The sequence below is a fragment of the Phoca vitulina genome, unplaced genomic scaffold (assembly GCF_004348235.1).
Source record: "Phoca vitulina isolate PV1807 unplaced genomic scaffold, GSC_HSeal_1.0 scaffold92, whole genome shotgun sequence".
In the NCBI taxonomy this organism is placed as follows: Eukaryota; Metazoa; Chordata; class Mammalia; order Carnivora; family Phocidae; genus Phoca; species Phoca vitulina.
The window spans coordinates 2,869,775-2,892,618 of NW_022589795.1; the positions used below are offsets into that span (position 1 = coordinate 2,869,775).

Below are 22,844 nucleotides of genomic sequence, written 5' to 3' on the forward strand. Positions count from 1 at the left end.
CCACATTCTTCCAGTTTCGCGAGAATCAGCTGTTCTTAACCACGGCTCCCTTCGACACAAAAACTACAAAACCCAGACTATATCGCAAGTTCCTCTCGTCCAATAGGAACCCCCCATGTAGCGAGGCGCGGAGGCCGGCTCTCGCAACTCAAGATGGCGGACGAGAGTGAGACAGCAGTGAAGCCGCCGGCACCTCCGCTGCCGCAGATGATGGAAGGGAATGGAAACGGCCATGAGCACTGCAGCGATTGCGAGAACGAGGAGGAAAACAGCTACAGCCGGGGGTAACGATATCCTCGGAGTCCAATTCCCGTCCAGTCTCCCACAACCTGGGTCTCTGGGGTGCGGGGAAATCACCGGGAGCTTAGGGTAACCCCACCCCCATATTCTAATTGGCTGAGACATTGGGATCCTGCCTGGCGATTGGTTGCTGTCTTTGTCATTTAGCAGGGTGGGTGCTCAGTATATTAAGGGCCGGAGACATTCAATACTTTCATTATATAAAAGTTCTTCTGTGTAATGTTCCACTCGTGTGCTTCACTCGCGTTCAGGGAAAAGAGCATGTTGGACGATGGTTTTCGACGGCACAACACGGGTCAATCTAACAGTACAATTCAAAGGGAACGTTACTTACAGAGGTGTGTGAACAACGTGATTAGCAATAAATGAATAATAAAACATTTCGCTGCAGCTCACTTTCAATGAGGAAATATATCAGGTTGTACAAACCATAATTATGTTGTAAAATATCACTAACAGGAGAATCTCAAAATACAAACTTACCTTATAAACCCTACAGTGTAATTACTGTATGATAATGTTTTGGTGTATACAGTGCCCGTTGTTCCAGATAAGCTGTAAGTTTCCTGAACAGTATATAATTAGGTCTTGCAGGATCTTTGCTCTGTTTACTTTGTGAAATAGTCTCAAAGCTTCAAGAAATTGAGTGATGGTGCAGCTTGGACAGGGATTGGAAGTGGGCTTAATACTGCATCTCTGTACTTCTCTTGCCTGCTAGTAATTGTTACTTGGGCAGAAGAAACTCATCAGGCGTTTCAGTGTTGAGTTCTATTTCCAAATCAGTTTTCATTCTTGTAAGCCACACCCTGTCATTCTTCTTTCTTCATATTGTTACAGTAACTGGTGCTGAAGCTCTGTCCCTGTCTATATTTCCGAGTATGTTTTTTAACGGAAAGTTATGAGAGACTTTTTGACGTATAACTTTGGGTGAGTCTGTGGTGGTCTGATTTTGTGCGCGCGCGCGCGCGTGTGTGTGTGGTAGTCCCATTTTCATAGCCATGAAGTCATTTGCAGTATTAGCAGTAGCCTGTAGGTAAAGGTAAAAGGTTGAAATCTTTGGATAAACTTAAAAAAAAAAAAATCCACTGCCTTGTAAAGATGGAAGAACAAAGGATTAATTAAGTAGCTTATAATCTGCTTGTGATGAATCCTTAGGTTAAAAGATCTAGCTTTTATGTTCTTTGACCAGCATTAAAAAAAAAATCACAAGAAGAATGTAAAGAAAAAGGAAGTTTGTCAGATCTGGTTTTATAAGAGTGTGTGTTCTTTTGCTATAACTCACAATAGATCTCATGTAACAAAAGCCTTGAAGTTGGAGATTCCTAAGAAAGGAAGAGCTTTTAAAGAGGAAATAGGAACAGGAAGAAGGGAAAGTGCAGCCCTCCTGAGTACAAATCCTAATTATAGATGAGAGCTGTTGAATTCAAAAGTCATTTCAGAAGTGAAAGTAAGGCTTTTTCTTGGCTCTGTGTGTAGTTGCTTTTATTTTTCTCTGCTAAACTGTTGCCCTGACCAGTGTCTATAGCTCTTTAATTGGTTTTATTTCCTATGATCTGTGAATCACTTTGCAAAACTATTTGGCAGAAAGGTCTGTGTTTTATTTATAGTACAACAAAATGATAACCTTAAAAAATTTTTTTTTTGTTTTGTTGTTATTGTTGTTGTGCATGGTTATATATGGTCTGGGTGAACAAATTTATTAGCATCCCAAATCTGGAGGTCTGTATAAATGAGTTTGGAGGTGGCAGGTGAAAAACAGAGGACCTAGCTTGGAGGACAGGCTACTTCGGGCACTCAATCTGAAGTGGAGTTAATATTTTCCCATTAATTGTCAGAGGAAATGATTTTGGAAGAGGCAGTGTGGCACGGAAAGAGCACGGATTTGGGGGTCATTCATGGGGTTCAAAGCCTGGTTCTGACAGTTGTCCTATAACCTTGGGAAAGTTACTTAACCTCCATTTGTAGGGATTAAATGAGATAACATCGGGAATACAGCCTGGCCCCTCCCTCCTGTTCTTCCTTCACATCTTCCCTGTCCTCCTTTCCCCAGCTTGTGCTCTTATCACATACCTCGTTTTTTGTAGCTTTTATAACAGTAGTTAAATAATGTGTGTCCAGTCCCTGCCTCACCTGATTGTAAGGTGCCTGAGTAGAGGGACCATGTCTTCGAGATGCCTGGCACTTAATGGGCATTAGTGAGTATTTGCTGGATGAACAAATGGCAAATGTTAAAATTCAGAGTTCAGTGTCGGTGGAGTTTCTCTTCACTGAGGGGAAGAGTGTCAGATTTTTCTTACAAACACAATTTCTTACCCCAAGTCAGTCTCATTGTGAGCCTTACTACAGTTTCCTGTGAAATACCTACAGAAATTGGGGATCCTCCAATTTGTCCTGGAAGTTTTCCACTGTTTTTTTGGCTTCTTGAAATTTTCTTAATATTACTTAAAATGTTTTCAAAAGTGATGTAAGAATTGAAGGGGAGCATCTCCTTTTGATGCTCATGAGTCTAAAGTACAATTTGCAACAAAAGTTAATGATAGTTTAAACTAACCCTTATTCTCTTAGGCCTTCCTCTCAAGATGGGCTCACAGTACTTTACACTAATGAAAGAACCATAATTAAATAAACATTTGGTGAGTATAGATTACACATATACATTGAAATACACATATATGTGCACATGCATACATGCAGTGTATGTATATGTTTTATTTTGTGTGTGTGTATTTTTTATGTATGTATCTCTACAGTTTTTCTGTACGCTATTTTTTTAAAAAAATCTACTCAACAAAGGCAGGCAGCATTTTTCCCCCAGTTACTCGCCTGAGATAAGTTACCCTGAGCAACTGAGAGAAGAGTCAGACTACAATAATTTTTTTTTTCAGGTATAATTTATTTGAGAGAGTGTGTGTGCACGCATGGGTGCACACAGGAATTAGGGGAGAAGCAGAGAGAGAATTCCAAGCAGACTCCCTACTGAGTGCAGAGCCCCACTTGGGGCTCGAAACCAGGACCCATGAGATCATGACCTGAGCTGAAACCAAGAGTGGGACGTTCAACCTACTGAACCACCCAGGCGCCCCCAGACTAAGATCGTCTTAATGCTGTATCCCCATGCGGTTCACCATTCATCTGTATGCTTTAATTTGCTTTTTGTTTTTAGTGAAAGGCTTTCCAAGAATTGTTACTAAAGAATAAACCTTATTAGCTGGCAGTAGATTTTAGTTTTGGGTTAACAAACAAGTAAAGTTTATTTGAATGATTGGAACAGGAAAGGACTTTTATATTATTTTGTTCCTAGGATTCTTTTAGAGTTTATTTTGCAATGTCATTGATACCACTGAGATGCAGGTAAGCCATCCTTTTGATAAGGATGTCTCTTTCCCATCCTGCTTTCTTACTCCATGGGGACAGGTTAAGATGAGTTCTTGTAAGTTTTCCTCACTAGTCCTGAGCTGTTATCTCTTATGAAAAAACTTAAGAGAAAACAAAGGGCTTTTTGAAAGGAAATTCCGTAAAGCCAGCCTTACTTGCTTTTGTTTTATTCTTCAGATTCTCCGAGAGTGGTTCTTTCCATATTTAGTTGATGGCTTATAGCTACATCTAACTCTTGGAAAGAAGAAATCTTTTTCGTCCCTTTTTCTTAATTTCTCCCTTCAGCTTTTGGTTTTTCAAAACTAGATCGAAGCAGAAATGAAAAGAGAAACCTCATCACTGATATCAAATAAGTGTTCTAATTTTATTTCCCAATTAAGTTGCAATTAAAAAAGAAACTAATCAAGAGCTGCTTCAAAGAGGAGACTGCAAAGCAGAAGGAATGAAAAGCAAATGAGAGCCTATTTCAGGGAGACTGCTGCTCATGGCACACCAGTTTTGCTGATTTTTCACATTGTTTAACTAATGTGCTCACTCTAAAATTTCCCAGCTTTACCAAGTCTGCGCTTAACCCTTTGCCTGCAGAGTCCATAGATTTGGGGACTGGAGATTTAGTAACTTTAGGAGGAGCTTCTTCAGCTCTTTTCTGTAACTTTGTCTGAAATCTCTACCCTGCAAGCCTCTCTTCTGATTCCTCAAGGAAGGTGCTCTAGGGATTGTTGCATTTAAGGCACACAAAACATGGTGTTCTCTTTTGAGAGCACCAAAACAAACAAACAAACTTAAACTAAAATTCTTTGACAGGGTCAGTACTTGCTTAGAAATTTTTTCTACTGCTGCTGACTTTTGAGAGGCAGCTGAGGGGGTTACACTGTTGTCAAGCGTTTGATAAATGTTATCTCTTGTTATTATTATATGTGCTGGCCACTGTGCTAAGCCCTTTCCATGGATTATCTCCTAGACTTCACTTAAAAAGACTGATTTATCTTTGGTAGTGAGGCTTGGGATTTTCGTCTCTACCTCTTCCTTTGACACCCTGAAGGATCCATTCCGAACTTGCTGGATTTCTTTTCCCTACTGCCTTGATTTCTGCCTCCTGACTCTGCAGCAATGTTGAGTCCTATCTTTGGATCCATTCAGTAACCCATGAACTTTCCCAGACTGGGGAGCCAGTTGGTGATGGAGATGGCTGACCCCTTTAAACTCTTCTGAATGGACAAGTATCTTTTGCAGAGGTCATTCTAGTGTGTGAAATTTCTGCCAGCAGTGAGTCGTTGGTCAGAAAATTACTGAAAATGGTCTCTGAACAGCATTTGATTTGACCTTGGAGTTGCCAGGTTACAGCGTGGCTCACCAAAGCAACCCAGAGGATGTGGAATTTACATTTCTGTCTCAATCCCATTCTAAACAGTTTAGTATATCAGAGCTTTTGTGACCCCTAAAAAAAAAACCCCAGTTATTCTCCATGACAGGAACTGGGTTGTTCACCCTCAAAATTCTGGCCAACTGTCCCGGGAAGGGCAGAGGATGGCAGTAAAAGCAATTTTTGTAATCCCTTCCCACAACCTGCTGTTCTTTTCAGAGGCCTTCTGGGGTAGCTTGATGGCAGTACTAAAGTGGTTTTGGGTTTTGTTTTTTTTTGTGTATGTGTGTGTGTTTCCCATCATCTAGGATTCACACGCAGTTTTTTATATAAATAACTGGTGGGTGGGACTGCAGAGTTTGGGGTGTTGCTGTAAGTGACCCTGCAGTCACAGCAGCACAGAGGATAGGCTTTTGAGACTGAGTCTGACCACGTGGTTTCTACCCGGGTACCCTCGTATGCCTCCGCATTCACCTTGTTGGGCCTTCTGAGTACCAGTAGGATTATTGGTGAACATATCACACCGCATAAGTAAATGCAGAAGGATTTGCAGAAGGATTTCCTGATATCCAAAAGTAGAATCAAAAGGATGTTAGAGCCTAGGATTTGTTTAGTAGGTTTCTCTGGAAATATTAAATTTTAGCCCAAAGAATTAACTTTTAGTTTTTAGGGGTAGAAAATAAGTGACCAAAAATTGTGAATTTTATTTTCTGAACTTTTTTTTTTCCCTCTGATCTCATAATCAAAACTAAACCCGTGGTCTGTGTTTAAGACACTGGAACCATTTAAAATAGTTTTAGTGGAGCTTTTTTGTTTTAACTTTTATAGGAATAGGACAGGTCCTCAGGAGGGAGAAGATGACATATAAGAAAGTTGATAATTTAATAAGAAAGCTGATTATTTAAAATCTCAACCAGTGGCTCAAAAGAGCACAGCATCTCCACACTTTTCGTAGACTATTAATACAGCTGTCCTATGGAAACGTTACTGGAGACGTTTTGCTGACCCTCTTTTGGACTCCAGCTTTTCGGGGTTTTATTTTAGTCTATTATGCTGGAAAGTGTCAGTCAAGCACATTATTTGTTGAACTCTTAACTGTGCACTGGGCGCAGCTGGGAGTGCTCTAGGAAACAGCTGTATCAGATGTCCTTATGCTCAGGAAATTTTTAATCTTACTGGGAAGGTAGGAAGCAATGCATTATTCTATGTAAAGTATTAAATCATTTGGGAGATCATAATCTTAGCCAGATACCAGTGAGAGCTAGTGTAGTCAGGAGGCTTTCTGGATAAAGCGTGGCTCACTCTCCTCCTTGCCTTTAATACGTGCTCCTCTGGTACACAGAAATTTGTTTTAAGGCCTTGTGTGATGGAAGTGTCTTTTGGCTTTGGAGGAGTCTCAGATAAATTCCCACAGAAACAAGACCAAGGTGTTTGGGAAGGAATGGTCCATGTCTTTAGAGATTGGAGGCTTGTCCCTGGGTACCAGTTGGTGAGTTGGTGACCAGTTTGCCTAACGTGTCTGGGCCTTGGTTTCCTCTTCTGTGAACAGCAAGTTAAACTGGGTGGCCCTGAGATCTTTCCGGCCCTGGTGGCTGAGCTTGCACTCCCCCACAGTAACAGCATTCTGTTCCCCAATCCTGCACCTTTTGAGTGGATTTTGTTACCCAGTAGGATGGAGAGGAGGCCTGTGTTATGGACCCTTCCTGCTTGTCGTGTTATCTGGAAGTTCTGTGCTTGAGCTGCTCATCTGTCAACGTGCCCTTCCCTCCTGCCCACTCACACATCCTGGCACTGCATTCTGTTTCTAGAAATCAGCACTGAGGCTCATTTTCTATCTCCTCCCCTGAGCCCTGACTTTATACCAGAGCATCCATGGGATTTCTGTGTTTGAGCTTAGAATATCTTGGCCTTCATTTAAAAAAGGACATTTCTTGGGGCTCCTGGCTGGTTCAGTCAGTAGAGCATGACACTTGATCTTGGGGTCGTGAGTTCCAGCCCCAAGTTGGGCATAGAGCCTACTTAAATAAAAAAAAAAATTTTTTTTAATGACATTTTTATAAGTAATTTTTTTTTAAAGATTTTATTTCTTTATTTGACAGAGAGAGCCACAGCGAGAGAGGGAACACAAGCAGGGGGAGTGGGAGAGGGAGAGGCAGGCTCCCCACTGAGCAGGGAGCCCGATTCGGGGCTCGATCCCAGGACCCTGGGATCATGACCTGAGCCAAAGGCAGATGCTTAACGACTGAGCCACCCAGGCGCCCCTTAATGACATTTTTTAAATTGCTTGTCTTCCCTGTTCCTGGCTCTGTCATTCTGCTAATTTGTCCCATATTCGCTAGGTTGGTCATTAATGACTTGAGTTTATCAGCTTTAGAGTGTTAACTTCAAAATTTTTATGTGAACTCCTATGTCCATTTACATTGTAGGGAGCTCCCTTTTCCCCAGGAAGGCAAGTTTCACTAATTCTTTGCTCATTATTTTGGAACCAAATGAACCAAAGGCAGACTTTGATTTTCTATATTCCATGGTTCTGGCCCATCTCTTTGGGGTGTGTAAAGGTGCCTGGCAGGCTTAGAGTGCTCTCTAAGAGATTGCTATTTCAATTTGCAGAATCCCTACACACCCTGGGATGTCCACCCGCTGGGTGTGGACTGCAGGTCCCTTTAAAAATGATTCGAATTCTTAGAGAAGGACTAGCCTGCTTCAGTGGGGTCCTCTGGTGTGGTTCTCCCCAAATCCAAACTGAAGCTCTTCTTTGAAATGGCGTTGGCGGCTTCCTGGGAGGCTTCTTGAAGACTTACTCTCAAAGCTTCTCAGCTTGGTTTCTTTTGAATAATTAAAATTACTATAATTACCTTGAAAACTAAACCGTAGTGAGCTCTTTGGAAATCTCTTCTCGGGGCGCCTGGGTGGCTCCGTTGGTTACGCATCTGCCTTCGGCTTAGGTCATGATCCCAGAGACACCCAGGAGACCCAGGACACCCAGGACTGAACCCAGTCTGCTTCTCCCTCCTCCCCTCACCCCACTTGTGCTCGCACTCTCCCTCTCAAATAAATAAAATCTTTGGGGAAAAAAAAAAATCTCTTCTCTGAGTCAGTCGTCCTCCTATCTGGGTTGCTGACTGTAAGACCATGGTGAGCTCATAATGTGTTCTCGTGGATGTAGTTCAGTCCCTGGCAGCTCCCTGAAAATGATTCTTCTTTCTTTTAACTTCCCTTTGTTATTCATCTATCTCTATGCTTGCTGTACAAGTTGAAACAGGATTGTTGCTCAATAGCTGCGTGTGCAAATTCAAGGCAGTACAAGGATCATGAAATTCGCTCTCTGGGTTTAGTGTGGGTCTTGGAGTTTGTCAGGCACATATGTTGATGAGAACAAGAGTTCAGTCTAAGATCCTTCCACAAAAGTGGGGTCCCCGATGGCTGCTCAGAAGTGGCTCCACCAGGGGCGCCTGGGTGGCTCAGATGGTTAAGCGTCTGCCTTCGGCTCAGGTCATGATCCTAGGGTCCTGGGATTGAGTCCCGCATCGGGCTCCCTGCTAGGCGGGGAGCCTGCTTCTCCCTCTGCCTCTGCCTCTCTCTCTCTCTGTGACTCTCATGAATGAATAAATAAATAAATAAATAAAAACATTTATAGTGCCTATTTGGCCCATTTGTTTAAAAAAAAAAAAAAAAAAAAAAAAAAAAGAAGTGGCTCCACTGAAGAGAGAGAAAGGCAGGAAGGTAGTTTCTTAGTGATTTCCTTGTGAAGATTTCTGAAGTTGGAGAAAGTAATTTCTTCTATTTTCCTTATGTGAAAATGTGTTTAGTAAGTATCCAAAAGGTTGATACACAGCAGTTCTTTGCCTTGACCTTTTTTTATCCATAGAATTTTTTAAAAATATTTTTTTATGGTAATTCATATACAGGAACCACGTAACTCATTCCAAAGGCTGAAGTGAAGGACTTGTACATTGTATCAATGGTGGGGCACTGCTTTGTTTCCTAACATCAACCAGTTTTTAAATTTTATAATGCTCCATATAATCTTGAGACTGAAGTGAGAATATGTCTGGAATTTAAAAACCACATAGAGTTGTTATAGGCTACAAATAGGCCTGTAGATGATAACATTGAATTACTAAGTGGAAAAAATTTTCTTTAGGCCATAAATGACTTCCTGGTTCCTGTACTTTGCCATGGCCTTGGGGGTTTTGCAGAGCATCTGGTTTTAAGGAGTTTACCTTATTCCCCCTCTAAGAATGTTATTGGTCTTCCTTTCATGATATGCCTTCTGTGTCCCATTAAGATAATACCTAGGAGGTGCACTTGGACTAAAGTAACCTCCAGCCTTTACTGAATCTCCCTGACTTCATAGTCTGTCTCCCTGCGTTGGGTACAGGCAGTTATTCCAGGGCGGGGCGAAGGAAGAGTGAATGAGCTAGCCGGGAACTGAGGGTTATGGGCCTACGGAAAAGTTGGGCTTGATGATACCTTCCCGGGTAAGAGGCTGCTGTCACTGTAGGCTTTCTAGCATGGGAGGGACACACTTTCTAGTACGGAAAGCCTTTTCACAGAGCTGAGTCCCACAGCTGACAGGAGCTTACGATGATGCAGAAAGATGGCAAAGTCAGGGAGATCCAGCACAGGGTGGAGGTAACTTTAGTCCAAGTGTAAGGTCATGAAGTCTGGACGCCAGCGCTCCTCCCAGGCCTAGGAATAGATACCTCTCCCATAGGAAATGGCAGCTCATGGCTGCAGATTCCTTCTCCCTACACAGTACCACTTGCTATGAGAGAATAATTAATATTCATAATCACCTCAAGGCATTTTAAGGCCAGGTACACTTTGTTAATTATAAAATAAAGCTTAAATGGAATTTATCGTGATGGTATAGAAAATGCATTATTTATACTATTTTAATTCTTTGAAAATTGGTTATCTAGAATATACAGCTAAAACCCTGCACTTTTAGCGGATCCTGCAGATTAGGGTTCACTGTATTCTCAGGTGGGACTACTAATTTTGACTTTTTAATGGAAGATTTCCAGGGAAGATGGCAGAGTAACTTTAGGCATTACTTTCAGGCCGACAATTCCAAAATCAGTTTAGACATGACAGAAACCAACTGTAGTTGACCCTTGAACAGCATGGGTTTGAGCTGCACAGGTCTCCTTATATGTGAACTTCTAACAACACAGCACTATAAATGTTATTTTTCTTAGGTTTTCCTTGATAATATTGTTTCTAGCTTACTTTACTTGAAGAATATAGTATATAATATAACTAGAAAATCTGTGTTAATCGGCATGTTATAGGTAAGGCCTCATCAACAGTAGGCTATTAATAGCTAATTTGGGGAGAGTCAAAAGTTGTATGCAGATTTTCAACTGTGGGGGGGAGGTCAGGGACCCCAGCCCCTGTGTTGTTCAAGGGTCAACTGTCCAACCATAATTAGGAAAGCTAAGCTGCAAGGTGAACCTTAAAATTCATCAATAAAATAAAGGAAACCCAATACAAAGGTAAAATAAAGGAAACCCAGAAATCAACAAGAATTGGCAGAAGACATTAGGGAGCAAATGAATGGAAAATGTGAAAGAAACACAGTATAATATGATTTGTGTCTCAGTAAAGATGTTGAGAGACCTCAGAAAACAATAATAAAAGGCTGTAGGAGACGTTCAGATGTGGCTACGAGACTTGTTTTTTGCTGCATTCGTGGGGTGTGTCATGCAGAGGGCCTCTCCCCTTTACTGGGCTCACAGGCATGTTTCATGTAGTCGCTTTTTGGCAGGAGTGGGTGGGTGCTTCACTGTTCTTTTCCCCAGATCCCAGGTACTGGGTTTTGCCCGTGGTGATCACCCAGTCTGAGCCAGCTGACAGTCGCCCTAGGTCCTGCAGGCTTGATTTCGGCAGTGCTCACGACTGTTTCACTAGCTTGGACACAGATCGCAGCAATGTGAAACTGCCTTTTTCCTCCTTCCTTCCTCCCTTTGCAGTACTGCCTTGAGCTTTAGATCCAGCTGGGGAATTTCACTAAACGTGATGCACTGGGAGAGTGGGAGTGGGGATGAGGAAGGTTGTCCAAAAAGACTGCTTTGGGCTGTCATCGTTTTAAATTCAGGGCTCTAAGGAAGTGTTGGTGGTATGAATGCCCTGTTAACAATTATCATTTGCCTTTGGTTACAGCACTCTAGCAATCTGAAGAAAATAAACATCAAATAAAAGCAAGAATTGAAAAGGTCCTTCTAAACAAATAGGACATTTCTGGCACAGATCCCCCCTCCCACCCAACTCTCACCCCCCAGAGCTGGTGGGAGTGAGGAGAGCTGCATTTGCTGGGACCTGGATTCTCTAGTCGTCTTCTGAAGCCAACAGGCCTGATTAAGGACGATCTGGCTCCACAGAAAGCTCTATGTCAGTGTAGCTCAAAACAGATGATTTTTTAAAAACCCTGCATCAGTATTTTCTTTGTCTTACAGCGGTTTGAGTCCAGCCAATGACACTGGAGCCAAAAAGAAGAAAAAGAAACAAAAAAAGAAGAAAGAGAAAGGCAGTGAGACAGATTCAGCCCAGGATCAGCCTGTGAAGGTAACAAGGAGGCTCTGTTTTCGTGTGACTGAGAGTTGCTTTTTCAGAGGAGAGAGTTTGGGGGTCGATGTATAGGAACAATTCAGATTGACCATCTCCACTGGTATTACTTCAAGATGGAGGAGTTGGATCCCTCTGCTGCCCTCTGCTGCCCTAGACCTAGGTGATGAAACTGCTCTCGGTACCTTAAGAGCCACAGCAGGTCAGACACTGTCTCCTGAGCATGTGGCCCGCTCCGTACACACAGGTACAGGGCTGCATGTGGTGCCGTGTGGGGTGCCTGAGAGCGATCCCGCCGGACGGCCCCTGCCACCTAGAGCAGTGGTTCTCCGTCCTTCCTGCCTTGAGTCCCTGCCACCGGGAGAAGAAAAGGCCTGCTCTTTTTAAGGCCACCCTTTATGTATTGCAAGCATCCTCTGATTGCCGTAGTCCTTGTGCTGGAAACCGCAGGTCCCAGAGAGTGCACTGCTGAGCTCCACAGCTGGGAACCACTGGCCTAGACCAGATGACCTGAGACTGACACACTGACCCGAAACCTGGAAGTACGGGGCGGGGGGGGGGGGGGGGGATTGGTTTGTTTTGTAAATAAAACAACATTTGACAAAACCTTTTCTTTCAGGTTAAGTGCTGCCCCCTTCAGAGTAGACCCCAGGAGAAGCTTGAACATACAATCCCTCTCTTAGAATTACCTCTAGAACAGTGTCTAAGCCTCACAAGAAATCCAGTCTCACTCCAGTATACCCACGCTTGGTTTTATGCCACAAATGTTGTACTCCAGCTTGAATCTCCTACCTTGTTGAGAAATGGCTTCAAGTGATTTTTTCCTGTTCTCAATATTAAATCCCCTATGGGGAAAAAAAAAAAAAAACCAAACACCATTATTGACCACCATGTTGGCCAGGTTCTTGCCAGGCACTTCATTTAAATTAATCCTAAATGGGGCGCCTGGGTGGCTCAGATGGTTAAGCATCTGCCTTCGGCTCGGGTCATGATCCCAGGGTCCTGGGATCGAGCCCCATGTCCAGCTCCTGGCTCAGCAGGGAGCCTGCTTCTCCCTCTGCCTCTCCCCCTGCTCGTGCTCTCTCTCTCTCTCTTTTTGTCTCGAATGAATCAATAAAATCTTTAAAAAAAATAAAAATAAAAATAAATAAATTAATCCTAAACCTTCAACATCCCTACCAGGGAGGTGGGGGTCTTCTTCATTTTAAAGATGCGAGCAGTGGGGTGCCTACCTGGCTCAGGTGGTAGAGCATGCAACTCTTTTTTGTTTTTTTTTAAGATTTTATTTATTTATTTGAGAGAGCACGTGTGCACACAAGCGGGGGAAGGGGCAGAGGAAGAAGGAGAAGCAGATACCCTGCTGAGCAGGGAGCTCATCCTGGGGCTCGAGCCCAGGACTCAATCCCAGGACTCCGGGATTATAACCTGAGCTGAAGGCAGACACTTAACCGACTAAGCCACCTAAGGCCATGAGCATGCAACTTTGATCTAGGAGTTGAGAGTTTGAGCCCCACGTTGGACATAGAGCCTACTTAAAAAAAAATAATTTAAAGATGAGAGCAGTGGCTCAGCCAGGTCGTTGGGTCAGGGATTCTAGCCCAAGCCCATGCTTTGGCTTTAGAGACTTTTATTTGTTTCACGAGTTTGTCTGGGGGTGGGTGTTTGGAAGACTCTACGGGTATTTGAGCTCCAGCGTGTGTCAGAATGGTTCACTTTGGAATTAGAAACATTTAACAAAATACCATTTACATAGCCTCCCTTTCCCTCTTTGTGAGAGGGGTGCAGTTCATTGTCAAGAATTTAGGAAAAACCTAACAAGAGGAAGAAAAAAATCGCTTGTCCTACCTCCCAGGAATAAGCAATGTAAACATGTTAGTTTATGTTCTCCCTGTCCTTCTGAATCTAAATTTAAAAAAATGGTACAGTAAAAATACCAGAAGAAATTATGAGTATTTTTATATAATCGTAAGCCTGACATAAGACCTGGAAGTCATAAAAGAAAAATTGACAAATTTAAATAATCTCTGTAGAAGTTAAAAAGATAAACAACAGACTGGGAAAATATTTGCAGTATTTGAACCAATCAATTTAAAATCATGAAATGAGTAGGCAGTTTACACAATTAAAAATACATGTTCAACCAGTGTATGAAAAGATAGTTAAATTGACAATGAAAAAAATTAAAATTAATATATTTTTTTCCTCCTAGATTGGTAGAGTTTAAGATTTGGTAAATCTAATGAGGGTTAGGAGAAACACGTGCTCACTGGGTTATTAATTCATATTAAATGAACACACTGTTCATTGGGTTATTAAATGATACTCTCTTTTTAGAGAGCAAATTGACAATATATATTACAATTTCAAATGTGCATATCCTTTGACCCAGAAAATCTCTTTCTTAGACTTTATCTGGCAGGAATACATATCCCAGTGAGCAAAAATAGATGTACAAGAAAGTTCATTATGGCATTTTTTGTAAAGCTGAAGAACAAAATCACAAAAATGCCCATCAGCGAGGGACTTGCTAAATATATTGTGGTCTATCCACAAAGTGGACTCAGTTCAAATGAGCAGGTCTGCATGTCCACATGGGAGGGTCTCTAAGACATAGTGTTTTTTATTTTTTTTAAGATTTTATTTATTTATTTGTCAGAGAGAGAAAGAGCACAAGCAGGGGGAGTGGCAGGCAGAGGGAGAGGGCAAGGGCACTGAGCAAGGAGCCCAATGTGGGACTCGATCCCAGGACCCGGGGATCATAACCTGAGCCAAAGGCAGCCGCTTAACCGACTGAGCCACCCAGGCATCCCTAAGACTTAGTGTTTAAGGAAGAACAGCATGTAGAATAATACCATATGACCAATTCTAGTTTTTTGGAAAATTGTGCGTGTGTGTGCTTGAAGCTTGCATGCAAAAAAGTCAAATTATATTTGCCTCTTCTCACCCTACACCTCCTAAATTAAGACTGTTGATGATAAGGATTATATTTAAGGGGTGGGATTGTTGGGTGTTTACTTTCTGTATGTAGTATATATTTCTGCATTGTTTGAAATTTTACACTGAGCATGTATTCCTTTTGCCACCAAACATCATGAGGCTAAGAAGGAGAAACCCCATAGGAAGCACCCACCCTTCAGGGATCCCATCGCCAACCACTCTTTCTCTGGTTGTCATATGACATCTGACCTCTGGGTTTGGGATGGAGGAACCATACCCCTTCCTTGAGTTGCACCCCTTAACGCTTACACTTGTGATTAATCAAAAGTGCTTATTAACATAATGAGCCTTTTCTCTCCCCAACTTTATCTCATCCAGATGAACTCTTTGCCAGCCGAGAGGATCCAGGAAATACAGAAGGCCATTGAACTGTTCTCAGTGGGTCAGGGGCCTGCCAAAACCATGGAGGAGGCTAGCAAGCGAAGCTACCAGTTCTGGGACACGCAGCCTGTCCCCAAACTGGGTATGTATGTGCTTTCTTCCCCAGGGGATGGGGAAGGATGTGTCTTAGCTGTGCTTTGGGTGCCACACCGAATTTGTGGGGGGAAGGTGGTAGAGTCCTGGCGTTCCTTGGTGGTTATTTTCAGAGGGTGGTCTTAAAAATGCTGTGTAGAAAACACTAATGCTCAGGGACCTGCTGGTTCACAGGAGTCCATATTGAGAACAAGTACTGATTCCTTTAGTCCATCATCGTCTACTATAAAGCTACAAAGAAAAACAGTATATTGGCACAGGCCGAGTGGGGTTGTGTGATCATGGGTCTGTCTTCCTACAGAGATTTTGTAGAGAGACCGTCTTGTTTATCGGGCAGATGTCTGGCCCTGGGGTGGGCCGAGTCCCCAGCCCTTTCCCTTTCTTTTTTTTTTTTTTTAAAGATTTGATTTTATTTATTTGAGAGAGAGAGGGCACAAGCAGGGGGGAGGAGCAGAGGGAGAAGGCTGCTGAGCAGGGAGCCCGATGTGGGGCTTGATCCCAGGACCCTGAGATCATGACCTGAGCTAAAGGCAGACGCTTAACCAACTGAGCCACCCAGGCGCCCCCCTCAGCCCTTTCCCTTTGTCTCTCAGCCAGTGCATGCTTCCCAACTACACGTAACTTGACATTTTGCTTAACAGTGATGGCTCAACCCCGGAATGCCCTGTGCAGGTCTGGTTGGCACCCTTTAAAAAAGCTATACTGAGCTCTTAAAGGGATGGGACAAGCAGAAAAGCTCAAAGGATTCTAGAGAGACCGACATAGTAGAGTTAGAGATGCCTGCTGAGATTGAGCCACAGCTAACGATGATGCCTAACTTCAGATGTCACTGTTGACAAAAAATTTCTGGAGCGGTTGCACCATGATTCTGGACCTATTGATGGGCCAGTGCCTGTTTTCTCTGTGACTGAGAAAGTGTGTTGAGAAGACATGTGTTCAGATACCAAATTTAAATGACTGGTCTTTTCCAGAATGTTTGGGGGGGGGCGGGGGCAGGGCAGGGCCAAAGACTGGAGAGGGGAGAGGGGCGGCTGCGCCCACAGAGATGATCTGTTCCAGAGGTGGGGTCTGTGTGATAATTGGGCAGTACTACTCAAAGTGTGGTCCTCAGACCAGCAGGGTGGGCATTGGCTAAGAGCTTATAGACATGCAGACTCTCAGGCCCCACCTCAGACCTGTAGAATCGGAACCTGGAGGGCATTTGTGTCCACTTTGCGGGTTTCAGACACTGCTCTAGAGCAGATGCAGTTCTTGGACAGCTCAGTCACAATCCAGAAGCAAGCACTGCCTGGATGTGAGGAGTGGTGATTTGGCAGCCGGCGCTATTCCAGAACCCTGGCCCGACCCATCCGCCTTGTCTGTCAGGCTGCCCAGGTCAGCCAGGTCCTAAGCCCACTGGCTAAGCCTTCCAGCAAGGCTTCGGGTCACAGTAATGCTGTTAGTAGGGCATTACCAGGAATGGGTCCCAGTGACCACTCCCCGCCAAGGAGCAGGAAGAATGTAGAGAGCAACACGCTCCGCCTCTGAGTGAAATGCTTGATGAGGCATTTTGTGGTGCCGCCAGGCATCTTGGCCCAGTTTTCAGATGGGTTTTGGGGTTTTTGGTCCAATTTTATTTTTCATTAAGAATTTGCAAATGGGTAACTTAGCTCCATTCTTCATAGAGATGAATTGGGGTCCATGGACTTCTGTTCCTTATCAGTCCAGTTACTCTATGTTGTCTGCCTCCATTTCTCCACCTGTAAATATAGAGAGTGCTCCAGCTTTGTTGTCAGAAAGTTTGTGAGAAAGCCACACAGGTGCTTCAGGAGCCCTGACGCCCTCGGGAAAGTGGAACGAGCTCAGCTGTATTTCTTCTGGAAGTGCCTCTTGGGCCATGTGTGGTGTGGGGTCCTGGGGGGAGGGCCGTTGCTCTGAGCACCTGACCAGTCTGCCTTTCAGGTCCATGGTCAGGCCCAAAGGAAGGCTTCCGTTGTTTTCGTGAGGCAGCCCGCAGAGAGCAGCACATTAGAGGCTTCAGTTGGTCCGCATGGCTGAGGTCCCAGCCTAGTTCTCCTCAGAGCAGTGCGACTTACAGCTTCTTGCCGTGATTTTTCCCACCACTGGTGGGAAATGGCACCAGTGGCCATGAAGCCTATCAAGTGTACTGTTTACTCCCCACCTTGTTGGGAGAGGTGTGATTAGGTTGTATTCCACTGAAGAGACCTGGAATTTTTTAGAAGTTTACAGTCCTAAATTCGCCATTGAAGGGCCTTCTGAACAGCAGCTGTTTTAGGCTGTGTGACAGTGACAGTTCCGTGTTCCCAAATATGTGCACAATTCTGTTCCCAGATAAACTTTTGATCCCCTCCCTGGTTTGGAATTTCGCCACTCTTAGATTCGTTTGTACAAGTAACTACCCAGGGGAGAGCTCAGACTTGTACGTGGTTTTTCTGGGAAGCCTCCCCACTCTCACTCTCTTCCTTGTCCTGTCCGTTTGGTTTAAAGTCTCCCAGATCTCACATTCTTTGCTTCCAAGTCGTTCACAGTTGCTGTGGTGCGTGGTTTTGGATCTTTGATGTTGGAAGGCAAAGAGAATTTTGGGGGGAGAGTGTACAGAACGAAGCCCTCTTAAAGTCCGGGGTTTTCTTTTTAAAGTTCCCAATGTCCTTAGTCGGTTACTGGGTCCAGGTGGCCTAGTGATCATTGGCTGTGCCCCCACCATTCTCTGGGGCAGTCTCCCACATCTGCGCAGCAGGAGGCCCTCGAGAGCCCTGTGAAGGTGAAGACCCTCTCCGCACAGGCGGAAGCCGTGATGCTGGGCGCTGGCCGGAGGACAGTGCAGGAGCCTAGGGCCGCTCCTCAGCTCCGCTGGCACCCCAGACCGTGAACCTGTTAAAAGTGGTATCCGTTTTTTCATTGTGTCCTGGAACTCTGCTTTGTCAGCTGTGTCTTGGCAGATATCACACAGCCTTGAGATGACCTAGGAGAGCTGGCTTATCATGGTCAGGGGCCCTCATCTTGCTGCGGGACAGGTGCCTGCTCACCTGTCTTTTGGGTGCCCATGATGATGAGGGCCTATGCCATCCCATTCACCGGCTCCCGCCCCAGAACTCCTGCGCTCTGGGATTCCATGAACACGAGGTGAAGGAGTGAATGGAAATGCTCATTGCATGAAGGGCCTAGTAACCAGCCTAAGGGAAAAGATTCAGCCTTGAGATGATTGTAGTACAGTGGGGAAGACTACCAGTATCTTGCCCATGGAAATCATTTAGGAAAAAATAACAAGAAGGAGGTTCTGAAGTTAAATGTATTTTGGAAAAGGTATAAGTTCAGTACAAGGCAGGGAACTGACCAGCACCTCCTCAAGACTAGCAGGGAGATCCTTGGAACTTTCCAAGGGTCTAGCCCTCTCGGTTTTGTAGGCTCTAAACATTTCACATGGCAGTGGATTGGAAATAGATTGATTTACATTAAATTAATTCATAAGGGCTATTTTATGAATAAATCAAAAGGCTGGTTTCTAAACTAGGGAAGAAAAATATAACCTCTTTCCCAAGCAAACCTCCTGGGAAGCCGGGTGGTAAATTGGAGGTGGCTGGTTGCTTCCTTGCTATGTGTCCCCATTGTTGCCTGCACTTCCCAGTTTGTGACCCCTAGTACTTATTAAATACTTCCCCAGAAGATGGTCCATCTTGTGGGGACAGGGACCTTGTCTTTTCCCCGCTGTATCCTTGTGCACAATGTCTGGTGCAGGTCGGTGCTTGGTACATGTGCTGAGTGAGAGTGAGTGAGCTGGTCAGTCCTAACGGTGTTGCCCTCAGCTCATAGCCTGAGGTGGTCTCTTCTACTACACCAGCCCCATGGATCCGTTACCTCTGCCTTTAACACGTTAGAATGACGTATTTGGGCTAGGGGTCTGCAAGTCAGTAAAAGCCTGAATTGAGTGCCGAGTGTGTACAGAGCCTGATGCTGGGATCAAAGCAGTGTACTGAGTGGGTCCCTTTCGAAGGCTGTTTTCAAAATGTACTAAACATTGCGTTCTTACCAGTGTGAATGTGAACAAGCTGTGAACTGTGGAAACCGAATCATTCCAAGGGCCACAATTAAGTGATCGGTTTGGTCAGGTGTATCACGAGTCCAGTTTGGCTGCGAGGGCATCGGGGCTGTATCACGTGAGCGCCCCCGAGCCCTGTCCGCACGCTCCCCAGAGGAGCGGCGTCTGTCCAGGGGGCAGAGGTTGCGTCAGAGGGTGACTAGCCGGCAGCATCGTGTAGATCAGCGATTCAGGCTACAGACGCCTGTAGGACTCTGTAAGCACCGAGGAACCAAGTCGGCAGCAGCGGTTAACTGGCCCACGTTGCTGAAAGCCGAGGCTGGCCGGGCCGAGATGGAGCCTGGCGCCTCGATGCCATCATCTGGTTCAGCAGTGGGCCCAGTACATTGTTGTTGCTGTTGACACAAAAGCAGCCTTGTTGCAGCTCCTTCTAAATCCATCCAGGTTGATGGGCCTGGGCCAGGACCATGACGGTCCTTTTTATACCAGCCGGGAGGCAGGAAGCCAAATTAGTCAAGACAAATGTTTGCCATTTAGTAACCAAAGGGAGATTTAAAAGAATTTCCAAAAAAACCAACCACCTTGGATCTTAGTGATTGTTCTGAGGCTTTGCTACGAGTTGGCTCTCAGCTGGGGACTCAGGGTAGCTGGAGAGATGGTCTGCAGTTGCCAAGCACAGGGTGTTCTTCAGACGGAGGGCTCCTAGGGACAGGAGGAATTTGCTGTGGTCGATGTTTGAGCTGAGCTCCTTCCCTCCCTCTTCCCCACCCCCACCCCACCCCACCCCCGCGCCAAGACAGAGGGTGAGGCTCACAGCTATGCTCTTCTTCCAGGAGAAGTGGTGAACACCCATGGGCCTGTGGAGCCTGACAAAGACAACATCCGCCAGGAGCCCTATACCCTGCCCCAGGGCTTCACCTGGGATGCCTTGGACCTGGGGGACCGTGGTGTGGTGAGTAGGCCTGGGCAGGCTGCAGTGTGGTTTGGGGGCCACTTTCAGTGAGCCCTGCCATCATATGGAGACAGATGCTACCCAGGCCTTCCTTAAGGACTCTCTTGAGAGCTGATCCAAGCAGGTTGGAGCAGACACACACACACATACACACATACCCCACCTTGGCCCCCTATCTGTTGCCTCTGAGGCCTGCCCAAGACGCCACATTTCTTTTTTTTTCTTAAGATTTTATTTTTTGGGGCACCTGGGTGGCTCAGTCGTTGAGCGTCTGCCTTCAGCTCAGGTCATGATCGAGCCCCGCATCGGGCTCCCTGCTCCGTGGGAAGCCTGCTTCTCCCTCTCCCACTCCCCCTGCTTGTGTTCCCTCTCTCGCTGTCTCTCTCTCTGTCAAATAAATAAATAAAATCTTAAAAAAAAGATTTTATTTTTTAAGTAATCTCTACGCCCAATGTGGGGCTCAAACTTACCAACCCAAGATCAAGAGTCACATGCTCCACCAACCGAGCCAGCCAGGCGCCCCTCAAGATGCCGCATTAAATAGCACCTGACTTCTCAGGCAGATTGAGAGTTAAGCTCTGTAGCTCCCCCAGGCGATACCTTTCTGCCGTGCATTTGTTTGTCTTGTTCATCTATTCATTTGTTCCCTGTCTTAACGATGGAGCGGCTGGTTGGGTGGATGACATTCTTGCTCTGCCACCGTATTTACTGAAGTCTGCCGCTCTACCTCTCGGTGGCTCGGTTTCCTCGTACAGCTAGGGTGCTTGTTCCAGAAGAGTCCCTGCCATGCCTGGAGCGAAAAGGATTTATGAGATGAAACATGGTTTTTCATAGTTTGCCTTGTCCTTCTGGAAAGCTTAGAGCCCCAGGGAGGTGGAGTTGCCTCTCCCCACCCACCCCCGCCCCGCCCATGGCAGGGTGGCTCTGAAGCAGCTGCTTGTGTCTCTGCAGCTGAAAGAGCTCTACGGCCTCCTGAATGAGAACTATGTGGAGGACGACGACAATATGTTCCGATTCGACTACTCCCCGGACTTCCTGCTGTGGTGAGCCATGAGGCCTTCCTGGCGGCTCGGGCGGGGCGCGCGGTGGGCCCACTTTCTCATCCCTGCTAAGAACCAGCCTTCGAATGGCAAATTAGGGTGTCCATTTTGAGTTCCCACATCTGAAGGAAAGTTGTTTCCAGTGGAGCTAAGAATCGAAACCTTATTTAAGGTGGAATGACCGGGTGAGGGAGGCCTTGGTGGCATCAGTCCATCACACGAAGAAGAGATCGTGTGTTATGTGGTGACTTGGTGTAGGAAGGGAAGGAGGGATGAGATTTCAAAAGAAAAAAGAGTCATTTTCTATCCAGTTCCTGAATGTGCTTGGTTATCTGAAAATGGCCCTGCTTGGCTGAGGCCTCCAGCCTCCTGGCGCGTGTTGAGTATCCAGGGATGTAGAGGCATGAGGCTGAACTGAAGAGGGACTGCCTGAAAGGGAAGACTTGGGCAGGCAGATAGAGGGGGTGATGGTGCCCAGAGGGCGGGTGGAAACCAGAGCTCCGGGGGCTCCATAATCGATTCACAACCATGGGACCCCTTGGACGCTGAGCCGGTCATCTGGCTTAAGCTAGAAAGCGAGCAAGCACAAAGAAATTCGATCGGTTGCAAAGTCCTCAGTATGACAGCCTTGAATTGGGTGGGTGAGTAGGCCAAGTGGGCTGAGCAGCAGGAAGGGGCTCTGGCTCGACCCCATGTGTGTCGGGGAGGGCTTAGCCCTAAAGAGAATTAGCTCTTAACCTCCAGGGAGGTGGAGCAGCAGGAGGTGAGAACAGACTCGGCTATGGTGCGCAAGCCGTCTGCCCAGTGCACTGGTCAGTGGTTACTGTCTCTCTTCTAGGGCTCTCCGGCCACCTGGCTGGCTCCCCCAGTGGCACTGCGGGGTTCGAGTGGTGTCAAGTCGGAAACTGGTTGGGTTCATCAGTGCCATCCCGGCAAACATCCACATCTATGACACGTAAGCACCAGCACCACTCCCCACAGCGCTGCCATCCTCCTTGGTCTGGGAGCAGGGTAGAAAAGATGCACATACCTTCACGAAAGAAAAGGTGAAGGGAAGGAACTCAGGTCCTGGGAATAGAAATTCATGACAGGAACCGTCTCCTTTGCTCAGAGTTGCTGCTGGTTCTCTTGTTCGCGATCTGGGCTGGACGGGGCCCACCGTGAGGGCCAGTATACCTGCACAGGGGCCCCGTGTTGGCACTTACAACACCTGTCACACGGTTGTGCACTTGAGCAGCCTCATAAGTGGGCCCGAGCCAGTGTGACTCAACATCCGAACAGTCGTGGGGCCTCTGAGCTCTGCTCTTCATTTTCCCTGGAAACATCAGAACCAGCCGCCACAGTCTTCTGGGCTTACAGGCCTGGGATTCTTGTGGGAGTCAGAACCCTTGAACTTCCAGGATAGCCCTTGACTTAGTCTGAGGTACCCTGCCAGCTACAGGTGGGACTCCCCCATGCTGCTGGTGGGGGTTCACCAGGCAGATCCTGGTGATGCTGCCAAATAAAGGAGTTGGCTTGAGTCTCACCTACTTTTGAACGTGGGGTCTGGCTGAAAGGAGTGGGTTCCTTGCCTGGGGCAGCGGGCCCGGGCGTCCCCAAGTACCAGCTGCTGGGTGCGGGCGGCGGCAGAACGCAAGCCTCAGCTGAAGGGCCCCCTCCCTACGCGGTGGCGCCCGGGTCTTGAAGGGATTACCTTCCCTGTTAAAAGCTGGGTACTGGGGGTTTTTCCTTTCTCTC

At 45.9% G+C, this 22,844-nt stretch overlaps 1 protein-coding gene across 1 annotated transcript in view; it reads left to right on the forward strand.

Annotated features, from left to right (window-relative positions):
* The first annotated feature begins 107 nt into the window (after positions 1-107).
* Positions 108-22,844, forward strand: part of NMT1 (N-myristoyltransferase 1) — a 32,687-nt gene continuing 9,950 nt past the window's right edge. Inside the window, exons 1-6 of the mRNA XM_032396475.1 lie at positions 108-284; positions 11,500-11,608; positions 14,924-15,068; positions 19,949-20,067; positions 21,019-21,110; positions 21,946-22,062. Of these exons, the coding sequence (XP_032252366.1) occupies positions 154-284; positions 11,500-11,608; positions 14,924-15,068; positions 19,949-20,067; positions 21,019-21,110; positions 21,946-22,062 (713 nt within the window). The 5' untranslated portion in view covers positions 108-153. The remainder of the gene's footprint in view (positions 285-11,499; positions 11,609-14,923; positions 15,069-19,948; positions 20,068-21,018; positions 21,111-21,945; positions 22,063-22,844) is intronic.